General features: G+C 40.0%; 1 protein-coding gene across 2 annotated transcripts in view; it reads right to left on the minus strand.

Moving 5' to 3' along the window:
- Positions 1-8,816: 8,816 nt before the first annotated feature.
- PLA2G4A (phospholipase A2 group IVA) overlaps positions 8,817-17,142 on the minus strand; it is a 163,449-nt gene continuing 155,123 nt past the window's right edge. For both annotated transcript variants that reach the window (XM_075616878.1, XM_075616879.1), the window contains exons 17-18: positions 15,766-15,923; positions 8,817-9,738 (exon numbers count right to left, since the gene is read on the minus strand). In XM_075616878.1, the coding sequence (XP_075472993.1) occupies positions 9,607-9,738; positions 15,766-15,923 (290 nt within the window). In that variant the 3' untranslated portion in view covers positions 8,817-9,606. The remainder of the gene's footprint in view (positions 9,739-15,765; positions 15,924-17,142) is intronic.

Raw genomic sequence — 17,142 nt, forward strand, 5'->3', positions numbered from 1 at the left:
TGTGAATGGCCCATCCTGCATACCAGGATCTGATACTCAGGGATATCCTGGCCACTTTAACACCTAGCCTCTCTGAGGCTTTTCAACTTTGGATTTCTCAGACACAGAGGCACTAACTCAGCAGGGTGCCTTTGAAGCACGGAGTTGAGAAATCCCTCAGTTCATCCACCCTTAGCATATTTACATGTTAATACATTCCTTGCCGGGCAGGCAGGGAAAGCTTCCTGCTTGTACAGTTTAAAACATAACTCAAAAACAGTTTATTTCTAAAAGTATGTTCTGCTTATGCAACACTTATAAACCTTATATGTATGTTTATGGTTTCTTTTTACTTAGCTGCACTCCAAAAATTAGAGTGCTAGCTCTTTCCAAGCGCGAGTTATCCCCTTGTGTCGCAAATACAGTTAGCACATAGTTCATTCTCTTTAACTGCAGCTAGTTTCAAAGCTGCAAATCGGGGACAATAAAGATGGTGGAGGGGAAGACATAGTAATAGGACGACCATACATTTAAACCCCTTCAGTCCCAACAGGGATTGGGGTTAATAACGGTATTGTAGGTGAAAACCGGGGATTATGGGGATAATACAGTTTAACCCCTTCACTCCCAAAAGGGTTTAGGGTTAACCAGCCGGGTATAACGCCTTTATTATTGGCCTGGTTAACCCCTCTCGATACAATGCTGGCAACATTTCAGTGAAATTTCTGCAGACAGACTAATGGCCCAAACTGAATGGAACTGCCTGTGACCCCTGCTGTGTTAATCCGCACGGCCATTAGTTTTTCTGCAGAAATGTCACAGAAAATGTTGCAGCATTACTGGAGTATTGTTGGTGACTGCCCCAGATTTTCCAAGGCAAGTTTTAGAATACTCGTCGGCGCACCTGTAGATTAAAACTGCACAATCGCCTATAAGAGCTGTACAGGGAGATGCAGCTCTAACAGGCTGCAGGTTAAACAAACAGTTTCAGTGCGATAAGTCTTTGAAAAAAAAAAAACAAGTAGTGCCATCTTGAATTTTTTTTACCGAACTTTAAAAAAAGTGGTGATTTTTCTTAGTGAAAACCGTTTTGACACACATTTTTTATATTGTAAGACAATGCAACTATGCCCTGCAATGTACTGAACTTATCGAAGTTTAGTGAATAAGCCCCTGTGAGTATTTTCTCCCATGCCATTCTCCTGTGTTTTATATCTGTCCTGGTTGTTGGAATCCCTGATGTTGTGTCCCAAAATAATAAACCTAAAATGTATTATTCTCCATGGCCAGTGTAAATTGTGTCTCATGTAATCTTATGGGTCTAGTATAGGGCTGAGCCTACCCTCAAGGGCTCTGGTGGCAGCAAATACCAAAGGTCTGGGCACTGTGACCTCTGGTTGTGAGGCATCATATTAGATTACACTAATTTAAATCGGTATTTTGTGTTATCTGTGGAAGAAGTTCATAAGCAGCTTGATAAAATTAAAGTAAATAAGGCACCAGGCCTCGATGGCATACATCCAAGAGTTCTTAAGGAGTAAGTTCAGTAATAGCCAAACAATTACATTTTCATCTCATTTTGGAAATGATCTTAAAAGTTATTATTATTATTAATCTATGGAGTGGCACACTATCTCCAGGAATGGAGGAGAGGTAGTGAGAATTCGGGGGATGGATGGACACGGAGCTATAAAAGAGAGAGGGGATGGTTATTAGGAAGCTTGGGTAGAGAGGGGAACAGGAGAGGCATCACTGGAAGGCTACTAGATCCAGCTCCTCATTGAGTCCCTCTGGAAAAAAAGTGTAGGAAGTTTAAAAATCCAATAGGTCTCCTGTTTCCTGAGTTAACCAAATAGACGGTTTGAAACGTTGTGTGCTTGTTGCAGGGACAACACAACGGCACATGGGCGTTCTGAGTATAGGTTTTTTATTTTGCCCCAAAAGGTGACATAAAACAGAGCTTATCTTCACCATATAAAGAGTTAACAAAAACATAAGTCCTTGATAAGGGCTTCGCCCTTTTCCCAGCAAGGGTTTCTCAAGTCCATGATACAGAAGAGCATGAGTTTCAATATAAATGGACCTTATTGCAGGCTTTCTCCCTTCAGAGCTTCACATTTGTTTCTCTGGTTCAGTCAGGAAGAGCCCTGAACAAGTCAAGAATCTGTGTTTTTCAAGCCCCTTAATGAGGCAGCTGGGACCTGGTTAATTAACCCAGCCTTTTCAAAGCTCCGATTAACCAGGTCACTACTGACTGCAGACCTATACATAGGTCTCCCAGGCATACTGAATTCACCCTATCACCGGGCTTATTGCTGCTTCTTTGTACAATATTGCATGTCAATATATATATATATATATATATATATATATATATATATATATATATATATATATATTTTTTTTTTAAATTAAGCACATAACATGTTCCCCCTATTTAGAAGCCCCATCCTATAGAAACTTCTGATGAATCATAGCTAGAGGGTGGCTAATTACATAGGCTATAGGTAGTATGGTCAATTATCACAGTTTAGGAATAACCACGACTGCAAGTTACAGTAGGAGATAGAAGTTTGTGCCCGCAGCTCCCCACTGAGTCAGGCTGCTGAGCAATTGGATTTTATGTTGCAACTGTGGTCAGGACAGTCAAGAAAAGTATGACAAACAGAGAGGTCTCTGCATCTGCATACAGGTAGCCTAGTCAACCAAAGACCAGTCTTCTGTCTTCCCTGGGGAGCCCATCTCAAATGTGCGCCCCTGTCGGCAGGATCGTGAGAGTCTGTTAGGTAAAGTTACTACTGAAAATGTATTCAATAAAGGGCTGTTCTGCTTTATTATAAGAAAAACCCCATTCCACATTTATTGAACCCTGAAATATCCTCCCAACAGTACAGCCCCGCTAGAATCCACGATTAGCAGCTTGGGTACTTACCCCACAAGAAGCAAAAAACATACGATATCAAAATTATTTAATGATTTTGGTCATACATTAAAGAATCAAAATACATACTATTAAATAAATTTCCGATAAAAGATTACAATTAAGAAACAGATTGACTAGAACACTAGATATTCATTACAGAAGTAAAAAGGTCCAACATACAAATTCAATGAGATAAATTCATAAAAATAAATCAGGCATTTAAGTGTATCGTTTAGTAAAGTGTGTGTGTGTGTGTGTGTGTATGTATGTGTGTATGTATGTATGTATATATATACTGTACACACACACATAGGAGTATCACTTGCGTAATCAGTTGGCAAACCTGTCTGGGTGCATTAAAGGTGAGTAATATATAAACTTGTAGAAATCAAGTATGTATATATACTGTATACTATATATGTATGTGTGGTACTGTATGTGTGTGGGGAAAAAAAAGTAAAGAAAACTGATCAATGCTGTTAACTGTATTACTTAGTAAATATTCCAGGCAAATGTATGTGACAACTGTTGTGTATGTGTATATATGTATATTTATATTACACATACATATATTTATATTATACATACACACACACAAACACACATACATACTACTATATATTTTTTAAACTAGAACAATACATTAATTGTATAAATAGTGTTTTTCATTATTCAATGTGAAATAATTACTATGGCATATATTTACTAAGCGGTCGTCTGCCAAAAAACACCATGTAGCCCATTGACTTGAATGGACTATAAAGTGTCTTCCAGCGCTAGCAGGTTTCTTTAATAGCAGAAGGCTGCTTAGTAAATATGGCCCTATATCAAAATACAAGTGCAAAACCTATGGCGTTTCTTTTTATTAAAAAAAAAACATTTTCTCTAGAAGAATTAACAGCTCAACCCTCTTATAACGCTGTGCTTGGGGTCCAAAGAGTCAGATCGCGATATACAGTAAACGGATAGCGTTAGAAATAATGTACAATTGCATGCATTGTACAATAAAGCATTTAAGATACCAATAATCATGTTGTAAAGTATTCATAAATATGAAAATTGGGAGCCACGCTTACATCGCGTTATAAGCGTATTCGCTTAGTAACGGGGTTGAGCTGTATATATATATATGTATATGTACACATATATATATATATGTGTATATATATGTGTATATATATATATATATATACACACACGTGTGTGTGTGTGTATATATGTATGTGTGTGTGTGTGTGTGTGTGTGTGTGTATATATATATATATATATACACACACACACACACACACACACACACACACACATATATATATATATATATATACACACACACACACACACACGTGTGTGTATATATATATATATACACATATATATACACATATATATATATATGTGTACATATACATATATATATATATATATATACAGCTCAACCCCGTTACTAAGCGAGTGTGTGTGTGTGTGTGTGTGTGTATATATATATATATATACACACACACACACACACACACACACACACACACACACACACACAGCTGTACCCCGTTATAACGCGGTCCTTGGGGGCCACAGAATGAGACCACATTATAATTGAGCTATCATATGGAAGGTCTTAGGTTTCAGTCCTGTATGATATGGTATAATTATAAATTATAAAAAATTAAATAATTTATAAGTTATACAATATAATAAAAATAAAATAATAATTTATAAATTATTATTTTCATTTTTTTTATAATTGATAAATTATACCATATCATACAGGAATCAAACCCAGGACATTTCATATGCTCGCTCAATTCTGTACCTCTACACCACAGGGACTGTGTGATGTCATATACCTTAGAAAGAAACTTACCATTTACATAGTACATTGTGCACTGTGCACTCCAAGCCTGTGGTGTAGAGGTAAAGCATTGGTACCAGTATATGGAAGTGAGTTCGATCCCTGCATGTGTATTATGTAAAATGCATTAATGTTCAATTCCCACATGGTTATGGTTGTAGGTGTACAGTGGCGGCTAAACTTACTCTCAGGCGGCCTGCACCGCGGGTAATTTAAAACCCCGTGCAGACGCGGCCGTTTTTTTTTCCGGCGCCGCACGCGGCCAATTTCGGCGGGAGTACTGAAAAAACGCAGAATAATGCGGTTGAGCTTTAGAATAAGCTTGGCCGCAGCAGTATGGGTCCGTTAGCAATAAATATATAATCACTGCGCTTCTCCGTATAAGGAGCATGCAGCTAGTGAAGGAATTGGCCATACAAATGTGCAAAACAGAAAGAGAATCCCTGCGCTTCTCCCTTAGGGATAGCAATCAATGGGGAATATAAATATATGTATGGTGTAAATACCTATAAGAAAAAAGGAGACTTTTGGTATACATCCTTTGATCAAATAATGCCAAGCCTGCTAACCACGTCAAGGTAAGTCTCAATAGTAGGTATAGGCTAAGGGAGAAGCGCAGGGATTCACTTTCTGTTTTGCACATTTGTATGGCCATTTCCTCCACTAGCTGCATGCTCCTTATACGGAGAAGCGCAGTGATTATATATTTGTTTTTCTCCAGTTGTAATCCAGGGGGAGCATGAAGGGAAAAGAACATAAAACAAGAAAAACAATCTAAGTGCAGACAATAAAATTCAAGTGATATATATTCTGCGTTCTTTCTTGGCTCATACAGTATGTGATGTCTACTTACAAGATGTAAGTCAAAATCAAGCGGTTTGACACTCAATGGTCTCTGCTGTACAGCTATTCCCACCAGGTGATAGGGTCTCCAGCTCTCAGAATAAAAACAAGTATTTCAGGCATGTACCACAATCATTGTGATCAAAGAGAGAAGGATTTTTGGTTTAAACTTCAGGCTCACCCGCCTCCTCCGGTGTGACTTGGTGTGGACCACCACTCTCAGGGACTTTGTACCTCCAGCGGTGGGCGCGTTGATCCAGGTATCTCTCCCCTCGTGGGTTCCCTCTTTTGTGGGTCGATCACCTTCCCATAACGGCTGCCCGCAGGCACTGTGGAGTTCTCCACTGGTATACAGCCTCTCGGGTGGATGTTTCAGCTTCACTCGCACACCGATGCGTCACTTCCGCTCCGTCCCGATACGTCACTTCCGGTCGCGGTTCTGTGAGTATCTGTCAGTAAATTTCTCCTCTCTTCTCTCTCCTCTCTGGGCGACTACCACTCTACGCGTTTCGCCAAAAAGGGTGTGTGGCTTCCTCAGGAGTGTATATTTGTTTTACATTATTTGTTGGGCCGATTTTAATCCTTAGCAGCACGCTCCTAGAGGGCAACACTACTATGGTGTAATTGTATATATTTAGCCAATCGCCTGCAACTGCTTATTGAGCAGTTTGTGGCAGGCCAGCCCCTCCTCTTCTAGGTATATAATCTCCTAGCAAGGTCCCCTTATTCCACTTCACTTACATGTGAGTATCTGTACTGGTATATACCAGTTTTTAATTGCACTAGATTATATAAGCATATGCTTTGATATTTTAACCCCTTCTGGGCTTATTTCACATAACACTAGTATGCATTTTGCGTAGGGACCTGCTAAAGAGACTTACCTTGACATGGTTAGCAGGCTTGGTATTATTTGATCAAAGGATGTATACCAAAAGTCTCCTTTTATCTTATAGGTATTTACACCATACATATATATTTATATTCCCCATTGATTGCTATCCCTAAGAGAGAAGCGAAGGGATTCACTTTTCTGTTTTGTCCGTTAGCAATAAAGCATTGAATTAAATGTTTAAAAAATGTGTGTTGTGTCATGTGACCCTCCTCTGCGATGCCGCGCACGAGAGCTGATAGCTGCAGAGAAGAGGACACAGCCCTACGAAGTGAGGAGAGAGCTGACAGCAAAGAGGAGAGTGATTTAGATGCCGGTAAGTCCTCGCGCGGCAAAATGGAGATTTTCAAATCTCGGGAGCCACGCTCAGACCGTGTTGTAGCGGATTCGCGTTGTAGCGGATTGCGCTGTAACGGGGTTGAGGTGTATGTGTGTGTATATATATATATACATATATATATATATATATATATATATATATATATGTTACAATGGATAAAGCAGAAAAGGTTTAAATTAAAAACAGTGCATCCTGGAATGTATCTGTGACTGAAACCTATCCCCCCCCCCCGTGCAGTATGCGATTTATGAATTGAGGTGTTAAATGGTCCCTGAACGTTAGTGATGTAAGAGTGTGTGCATTTAACACCTCAAGTCATAAATCGCATACTGCACAGGGGGGTATACTGGTACCAAGCTAGTGCTAGTAGGCACTCAGAACACACAATTAGGTAATGGTGGTTACAAAAAGTAAAATCCTTACCACCAGCTATAGCAGTGTTTGTGATGTTTACAACACTAACTTGGAGAATGATGTTGGGAGATGTTTGCATGTGTGTTTTCTCTCTCTACAATACAAGTGTCATCAAACAATAGAGATTTTAAACTGTATATTAGAAAACAATGGGATATACTATATACACACACATTAAAAAAAAATAAAAAATACACATACTGTACATATATCTCAATTAACCTACAGTATGCAAATAGAAATGTACCAGAAGTTGGTGAACAACAAGTGTGTCTCTTCCAATGAATATTACACACAAATATTTTGTTTCAAAACCGGTTTTCTTTTTACATATGTGTATCTTGTATAATGACATCTATGCATATTTATTATTTGTGCATGTTATTATTTGTAATATGTTTGCATCTCAAACAGGAGAACATAGATGCCAATGCATGTACAGTATGTGATAAAGTGTGTGAAATGAATCTTCATTCTGCAATGGGTGTTACTTTCAATGCACAAAAACTTTGCACAATAGAAAGAGCATAATCTGCAAGGGTGTGAAAAGAGAAGCCACAAAATGGAACAGTAAGTTGCTGATCTCACTTTGAAATGACATTCAAGGGACTCTTCTTTGCCCAGGCTCTGACTGCTGTCAGAAAGCATCATGCTTGGTGCATAAACAGACATAATTAGAGAATGTTCAGGCAGTAATGCACACTAGCATTGAAAAACAGCCACGTGTACTATAATGTCATCCATGGAGAACGCTTATTGCAGGTACAGTATCACAATAAATGAATCCATTGGTATGGCTACTGGCATTTACTTCAAAGGAGGAGTACCATCTAAGACCAAAGTGAACTAACGACAGTGGCATGTTTAATATGTTAAATCTAGGTGGGCAACTTTATTTCACCTGGCAAGTATTTTAAAAACATTTTAAAACTTTGAATGGCTTCATATATTAACTAAATACTTTGGAATGTTATTAGAACATTCACCACATCTCTTTAAACATAAAACGGTTTGTAAACTTGTATATACAGGCAAATCATTAATGTACACTTTTAATTTTGTATAAACCAATCATGCGTCCAATGTTAAAAAATAACTACATTCTTCTATTGTTTTTCACTGGGTGACTTCATTTGCTTTGCGAGTTTGCTATAACTTTTGATTGAATGTGTTTAGCGTTTTTTGCACAGTATGTGCGAGTTGTGATTTATGGCACATTAGAACACCCCAATAACCAGTGTGTTTATCTGATAATGGGAAAAGGCAAGATGTACAATACTAAGCCAACACGGGAAACTGAAGGAAATTATTAACGGTAAGCACTGAACAGGTTTAATGGAACTGGTAATATCACATGAACAACTTTATTACTATATTCAGAAAAATATGTGTGCATGTATGTGTGTATATATGTGTATGTGCATATGTATATACACATACATACATACACATATATATATACACATATATATATATATACATATATATATATATATATACATATATATATATATATATATATATATATATATATATACTGTATATATATATATATATATATATATATATATATATATATAATATTAGTGACAAGGGCACTTACCAAATAATGCCAAAAAGTATACATGGGTGCTAACTGCCCAGAAAATAGGGTAGAGAATCAAAAGGATGGCCAAGCACTCCTCATTGCACAAAAGTTGGATTTACTAAAAAAAAAAAAAAAAAAAATGTATGTACACACACACACACACACACACACACACACACACACACACACACACACACACACACACACACACACATACACACACACACACACACAATAAAACCTTCAATACATAAACATTAGTTGCTTCCTTATAGTTAGGGATTCTGGTTTATGTTTTGTAAAATCAGGTTTTTCTTTTGGTGCTTTCATTTTTTTTCTTTAAAATAATCCGTGTTTATCGGTGTTAACAATAAAAACAAATTGACACACATTTGAATTTGGTGTTTACCTGTGCAATTTCCATTCGGCCCCCGTGTTGCCTATGTCTCTTACCTCTGGCTGAGCCGCTACATCAGGTGGAACTCAATAGGAAATGATGCGTCATTTCCTTTTTTTTAATCGGCTTTCCCTTAAATTGCATAATGATCAGTGCTTTTCCGGTTAAAACCTAAAACTGGAATCCCTAATTATAATAAGGAATGATGGAACGTCACATTTAAGTATACTAATAAATGTACACTTTTCAGTTTATAATCGCCTAGTTATGCATATTTCTATTTCCTTTTAAATGTTAATACGCTTTTCTGATTGAGCATAAAGCCCAGAAAACCTTCCTTACAGCTGTTTACATCATACATCTTCAACTGTGTTATTGAATTCACTGTGGGAGTTTGCTTTGGGCGCCCTTGTTAAAGAATTTCCGTGCCTCAATGTCATTCAAGGACACTGAACAGCGAGATGGGTGTTGTCTTCTGTACTCAATGCTTTCCTCAATGGCTTGCTTGATCACCTAAGAGGAGAGATAAAGTGCTTACATGTTAATGAACCGTGTACCAAGTTATTTTGCAAATGTTTTAAAATCAGGTAGCATTTAAAGAATAAGACATACATAAATATATTCAATGCTCAAAAGATGTGCAAGATCTATAGGGGCAGATTCATAGACACCGTTACGGGGTAACACACCCAATCAGGTGTTACATCCCATTGACTTGAATGGGAGTTAACGTCGGGTTGGGTGCACTTATCCATACCGGTGCTTGATGAATCTGCCCAATAGAGCCATATTTACTAAGCTATGCTACTGCAGGAGACACCACGTCTTAGTAAACATAACACTTCATGGTCCATTCAAGTGAATGAGCTGTAAGGTGTCTTCCAGCACGGACGGTGTTTTATGGAGTAACATTGCTTAGTAAATATGGCCCGTTCACTTGAACGGTAAGGTTTCTTTCAGCATGGAAGGTGTCTTTTGGAGCAACACTTAGTATATGTGGATCATAGTACCAATGCAGAGAAAAGTGTCTCAAAGGAAACCCTTTGGGGCGGAGACTCGCTGTATCTGCAAAATTCTGTCATCGCTATATCCTAAAACATTTTTATGCAACTGTATTTATTTCAGTGTTCAATATCTTGTTTTAATATTTACATTTTATTTTGCACGGTCTCACAGTAGATATCAATCTGTTTTTTTTTCAGTCTGTAATGTTGCATAATATAAGTTGGTTTAACACCACCTTATTTCATGGTAGCGCAATCTTTTATTCCCTGCACCCCCTGCCGGCTGTCCCCCTCTCTGCCCCCTCCCTCTTACCGCGGCTCGGGCATCATGACATTATGTTGCCATGGCGACGCGCTTCAGAAGGCGTCTGAGCCAAAGTAAGTGCAGTTTACAGAGGCCTTCGCCGCTTCCCCGGCATTTCATTTAAGTGCCTTCGGGAAGCGTGCGGGGCCTCTGTAAACCCCACGCCCCCGCAGACAATGTCACGCCCCTCAATTTGCAGGGGGGGGGGGGGGGCGCAGATTGTCTGACTTATTCAATTGCTGATTTCATTTCGAAAAAAAATTATTATTGTGTTTTCCCAATAAGCATTAAGGCTCAGATTCAGTAAGCTTTGTCAACCTCTAGAACGTTACGTTAACCTAATTTAACGGTTCTTTAACATAATGTATTCACTACAGCCAAATACCATGATGTTACCAAGATTTACTCCCATGTTCCATGACGTAACCACGATTTACTCCCATGTTCCATGACGTTACCAAGATTTACTCCCATGTTCCATGACGTTACCAAGATTTACTCCCATGTTCCATGAAGTTACCAAGATTTACTCCCATGTTCCATGACGTTACCAAGATTTACTCCCATGTTCCATGACGTTACCAAGATTTACTCCCATGTTCCATGACGTTACCACGATTTACTCCCATGTTCCATGACGTAACCACGATTTACTCCCATGTTCCATGACGTTACCATGATTTACTCCCATGTTCCATGACGTTACCAAGATTTACTCCCATGTTCCATGACGTTACCAAGATTTACTCCCATGTTCCATGACGTTACCAAGATTTACTCCCATGTTTCATGACGTTACCAAGATTTACTCCCATGTTTCATGACGTTACCAAGATTTACTCCCATGTTCCATGACGTTACCAAGATTTACTCCCATGTTCCATGACGTTACCAAGATTTACTCCCATGTTCCATGACGTTACCACGATTTACTCCCATGTTCCATGACGTAACCACGATTTACTCCCATGTTCCATGACGTTACCATGATTTACTCCCATGTTCCATGACGTTACCAAGATTTACTCCCATGACAACAGTAGCATTATTTTTTTTAAACATTGTAGTCTTATTTCTTTTGTAACATAGTATATGACATTACAGGGGCGGGGGTATTGGGGGATGCAGAGAAATAAAAGGGGAGGTGAAGGGAGGGCTGGGAGATTGGGGTGGTTAAGGACAAGACACATCAGTTGCATGGTTACAAATCATAGTTATGTGGCATACAGTGTACTGTTAATACTTCTTATGGCATTTTTTTGTTGTTGTTATATGCACTACCGTTTTAATCTTCTCCCATAGGTCAATATCTAAAACCATCACCATAAACATGTTGCCTGGTACAAGGCTCAGGCGATGGGCACTGTCCCAAAATTATTTTCTGCAACTAGACTCTGGATCTAGAGCTCCAGTTCCTGCCCTACAAAGCCTGGTTCTGTCATTCTGTCTAGCCAAGGTCCCCAGATAGTTCTAAACATGTGCATAGAGTCAGTTAAGTATGCTGTAATTGTTTTAATTACGTAATGTAAGCCAGACACTATTAATTATTTGTCTATATTCGGAATAGGACCCTTCCAGGAGGCAGCTATGGTGCATTTGGTAGAGAAATGTCCCAAGAGGGAGAGTGCTAGCAATGCACTGCTCGTTGAACCAAGAAAAAATGACGGTGGCTGGATCAAAAGGCAAGTAAAACCATATGCTTTATTAAGTCATCCAATAATAAAAAACTCACAGAGAGTGAGAGAGACCTCTCAGAGGTCTGACAGCGGGGGGGAGGGCGGGGGGGCGCAGGGTTTACAGAGGCCCCGTGCACTTCCCGAAGGCACTTAAAATAAGTGCCGGGGAAGCGGCGAAGGCCTCTGTAAACCTCACTTACCATGGCTCCGGCGGCTTCTTTGGCGTCAAATGGCAACGCGAGGTCATGTGACGTCACATTGCCATGGCAACGTGACATCATGACGCCGGAGCCGAGGCACACAGAGAAGGGAACAGCCAGCAGGGGGGCGCAGGAAATTTTTTTTGCGCTCCCCTGCCTTAAGACACAAACAGCCATTTAATTGAATGGGCCTTAAAGGGCCATATTTACTAAGCAGTGTTACCCCATTAGACACCTTCTGTGCCAGAAGACCCCTTACAGCCCCCATTCTTGTGAATGGGCCATAATAACGAAGCTGTGCTGGAAGTTGTCCTATGACACAGCACTGTTTAATGAAAATGGCCATTTTATATATGTAATCAAATTGCAGGTAAACCTACTTGGAACCAATGGGGGTTATTCATTTAACTACAGTATGATAGTGCTGATCAGGGTACTATCACAAGGAAATTCCAATTGAGTTCAGTAGGGGCTTTCAAGCGATAACGTCACAATTGACACGATTGCAGTTTTATATTAATCCCTCATGTAAACAACTAACTGGTGAAATGTTATAAACATTGTGTAATCTAAAATTCCTCTAGGCAGAGAGAGACAACTGATATTATAAATAAGACGGAAGATTACCGAAAAAAGGATGTGAGCAAGTTATATACTGTAAGAAGTGGTTAAGAAATAATGTATTAATAAGGGTCTCGCATTATATTATATGGAATTTTCTATGCGTAGAACTCAATCATAACAAAAAGTAACCTTACAAATATTTAAGAAACTATATATGAACCACCATAAAATGTTTTCAGATTTACATTTTCAGACAAGCAGTCATGATGTCGAAAAAAGTTATTTGTGGTAGCCTTTCAAGTGGGTAAATCTGGTTTAAATCCCAATGTCAGCTCACCTTCTAACCTTGGGCAAGTCACTTTATCTCCCGAAGTCTCAACGTAAACTCTTTTGGCACGGACTAAATGTACCTGCACAATTCTATCTACAGCACTGCGTACACGGTCAGTGATATATAAGATGATGTTACAGTATTTTGGTGTTCAATTTCTTTTTTTAAATTGAAATCTTATATTTACATGCAACCTTATTTAACGATTCACCAAAAGTGTGTCTTTCATTTCTAAAACACCAATTCTTGTGTTGTCCTGTAAGCACAAATACTGGGATGCACCAAAGGGCCCTAATCCACTTTAGTGCATCAACCAAAAGACGGGTATAAGTAGTAGAGTGATATATATATCCCTAATAATGCAATAGAGATGTTACCAGGGGGAAGCTTGGACTATGAATAATGTTTGGTGTTTGCAAGGAAGGGAGAAGAGAGATTGAACGGAGAAAACCGGAAAATATACAGTTAACGATCAGGAGTGTCAAAGACGAAACAAAGAGAAAGTACTGTAAACCGGGAGTTACCTAGTGGTAAAGGCATTCAAGTGAAAAAACCGAGAGGAAAAGTCAAATTAACATGGAAATTAGTCATCTTAAATTTCAGCTCAACCCCGTTATAGCGCGATCCGCTTAAAAGCAGTTTGAGCATGGACCCCGAATTTAAAAAAAATAATAATAATTTTTGAAAACTGCACATACTCGGAGCACACTGCATACACTCACTGCACACACTCATTGCACACTGCATACACTCACAGCACACTGCATACACTCACAGCACACTGCATACACTCACAGCACCAGCACACTGCATACACTCACAGCACCAGCACACTCACAGCACACTGCACACACTCACAGCACACTGCATACACTCACAGCACACTGCACCCACACAGCACACTGCATACACTCACAGCAAACTGCATACACTCACAGCACAAACAGCACCAGCACACTGCATACACTCACATCACACACAGCACCAGCACACTCACAGCACACTGCACAACCTCACAGCACACTACACCACACACACAGCCCCCCTACCTTTGGTGTCACAGCCCACCTTTGGGGGCATCGTGGGGCTGCTGGGGGGGAGGAGGAACGGTGTAAAGCTGGGGGATCGGCGCGAGGCTGAGGGGTCGGTGCGGGGATCGGCACGAGGCCAGGGGGGAATAGGTGGGGGGGGGAAGAGGGATCGGTGTGAGGCTGGAGGATAGTTGCGGGGATCTGTGGTTGGCTGGAGCGGAGCTGCTGAGGGGAGTGCGGGGAATGCTGGGAGAACTACAGTGGCTGCTAGGGGACATGTAGGGCTGCCGGCGCCTCACTCCACCTCCTCCTCTCGATCGGGCGAGCCGCAGCCATTTTTTTTTACATTTGCGTGACCCCAGTTATAGCGTGGTCGGATCGGGTGGCCCCCGAGGACCGCGCTATAACGGAGTTGAGCTGTATATATAAAAAAGTGTATTTCGGCCAGAGCCAACAGGAGCAGCTAATAATGCACAGCTTCAGGATTACACACACAAAAAAGAGTGAGAGCTCGTCTGTGATGATGGGTCAATCAGGGCTGTGGGAGGGGACAGTGCTTTAGGCCAGCCCACAGAGGTGGGCTTAAGGAGAGTGGGCAATTTAAACTGACCTGTAGGAACCGAGTTCACTTATTTATAATACCTTCAGAATTTGTTGCACATAAATGTCACTCCAACGCAGTTTGCATCCATCAACATTTCCAAATTATAAAACTTGATGCTTCACGAGCACGACACAAATTTGGTTTGAAACAAATGTAGCAAGACAATGTCTCCAGCGATCAAAGAAGCAACGGTGCAGGAGACAGTGTCTGCTGTGATCGTGCTGGGGGGGGGAGGGGGGGATCCGTGCTTTCGAATGGGAACCCCCCAGTATTAATCTTCTGGTGCTGTGACCACCGTGGTCGCGTGACCTCGGGTGGCGGCCGCACTGGAGACAGTAAAGTTAGCTATATCTGTAGATCTACTTCTTGATTTATAAATGTCTGTCATATTGTATCAGCCACATTTGTTATGCGCCGCTTGATACACAGGCCCCAAGGTGCTTCAGGTGTTTGCGAGTGTGTACATTTAAGAAAGTCTGTGAACAGAGTACTTGATGTGTGATGGTGCACAACATTTTTGTAAATGTAGTGGTGAATATGAGAATTTCTGGGAGTTCCAGGGAATGCCATGATAACCTCACACTGCCATGGAGACTTCCATATTTACATATTGAAGAAATCTCTTAAAGTGCCTCAAAAAATGAAAAATAAAATGTCAATCAGTGTGGACTGCTGCATTAGTCATAATGAGAAAAATGTCCCACTTTACTCAAATCTTATATGGGCAAATAGCTTTATGGGTGTTGATCAATCAAACCACTATTCTGCAATGCTGTGTTAATGTTTCAGAGAAAAATGCAATTCTATTTTAAAAGTGTATACATACCTCAATATTATTAAGGGTATTGAACTCCATGAGGTCATGCAATCTTTTAAAAGCCTCGTTTGGGTACTGGAAGTTAAACGTTGAGAAAGGTGTTTCTGGGTCATCAAAAATGTCAAAATCAGCAAATTCCTTCTCTTCTTTCGTTTCTCTTGGAATACCTTAAAAAAAAACACGGGGATCATGATTTCACACAAGCAGTAAAACAGGTTTTACCATGTTTAGTTAAAAAGACTTATGTCCCCAAAAATAACAACGTACAGACCCCAATAAGCCAACTTTGAATCTAATTATTTTCAACGATGGTAATAACTTTGTGTGTTCAATAAAAGAGGATTAAATAACAATACAATAATCAAGCTAAATCATACCAAGTAATAGACTTCATAGTTTGCCTTAAGTGTGAGTCGTCACGTTTGGGTCTAAATATGTTCGTGTTTTGATTTATTTATATGGTGTCCATAGCTGTACTCAGCACTTTACAAGATAGACAATACAGTACATGGAATTATAATACAATAAGAGCAACAAACACAAACAGACAATAGGAAAAGGAAATCCAAGCCCGGAGAGTTCATAATCTAAGTGGTACTGTATTTTGGGAGAATTACAGCAGGTGAGGGAATAAGTGCAGTAGATGGCAGTTCTTGGCCACAATGGTTGGTAGGAGCGACTGTGGGCGTGGAAAAGTAGCCATTAGTCTAGGCCAATGATTCCCAACTCCAGTCCTCAAGTACCCCTATCAGCCCAGGTTATTATTATTATTGTTTGTTCTTGTTTAAGTATACCCCTGCTTGAGCACAGGTGGTTCAGTTAAAATGATTGAGCCACCTGTGCTATTGTGAGGATATCCTTAAAACTTCAAATGCTAGGGGTACATGAGGAATGGAGTTGGGAATCGCTGGTTCTAGGCAATTGAAATCCTTAATTGAAGAGGTGAGTTTTCAGGTTTGACTTAAACGTGGGGAGAGTGTGTGCTTAGCATATACCGAGTATGAGGGAGTTCCACGGGTAAGGGGCAGTGAGGGGAAAAAGGTTTAAGGAGGGAGAGCAGTATAGGTGGGAGGTGTGGAGACTAGAGTAGACAGTTATGGGGTAGAGCACAGGAGACGAGCAGGGGCACAGCGAGAAATTAGAGCCGATATGTAGGGAGGAGCAGATGAGTGAAGAGCCTTGAAAGTAAGGAGGAAAACTTTGTGGGTGATCTGAAACTTGATGGGAAGCCAGGAGAGGGATTTAAGGAGGACATGAGCAGAGACTGTTTTGGGGGAAAGTGAAATCATTCTAGCAGCACAGTTTTGGATAGATTGTAAAGGAAAAAGTTTTGAAGCAGGGAGGCCTGTTAGATATCAATCTAATTTCACATAACTTTCAAATCTC

This window comes from Ascaphus truei, chromosome 10 (genome assembly GCF_040206685.1).
Source record: "Ascaphus truei isolate aAscTru1 chromosome 10, aAscTru1.hap1, whole genome shotgun sequence".
Classification (NCBI taxonomy): Eukaryota; Metazoa; Chordata; class Amphibia; order Anura; family Ascaphidae; genus Ascaphus; species Ascaphus truei.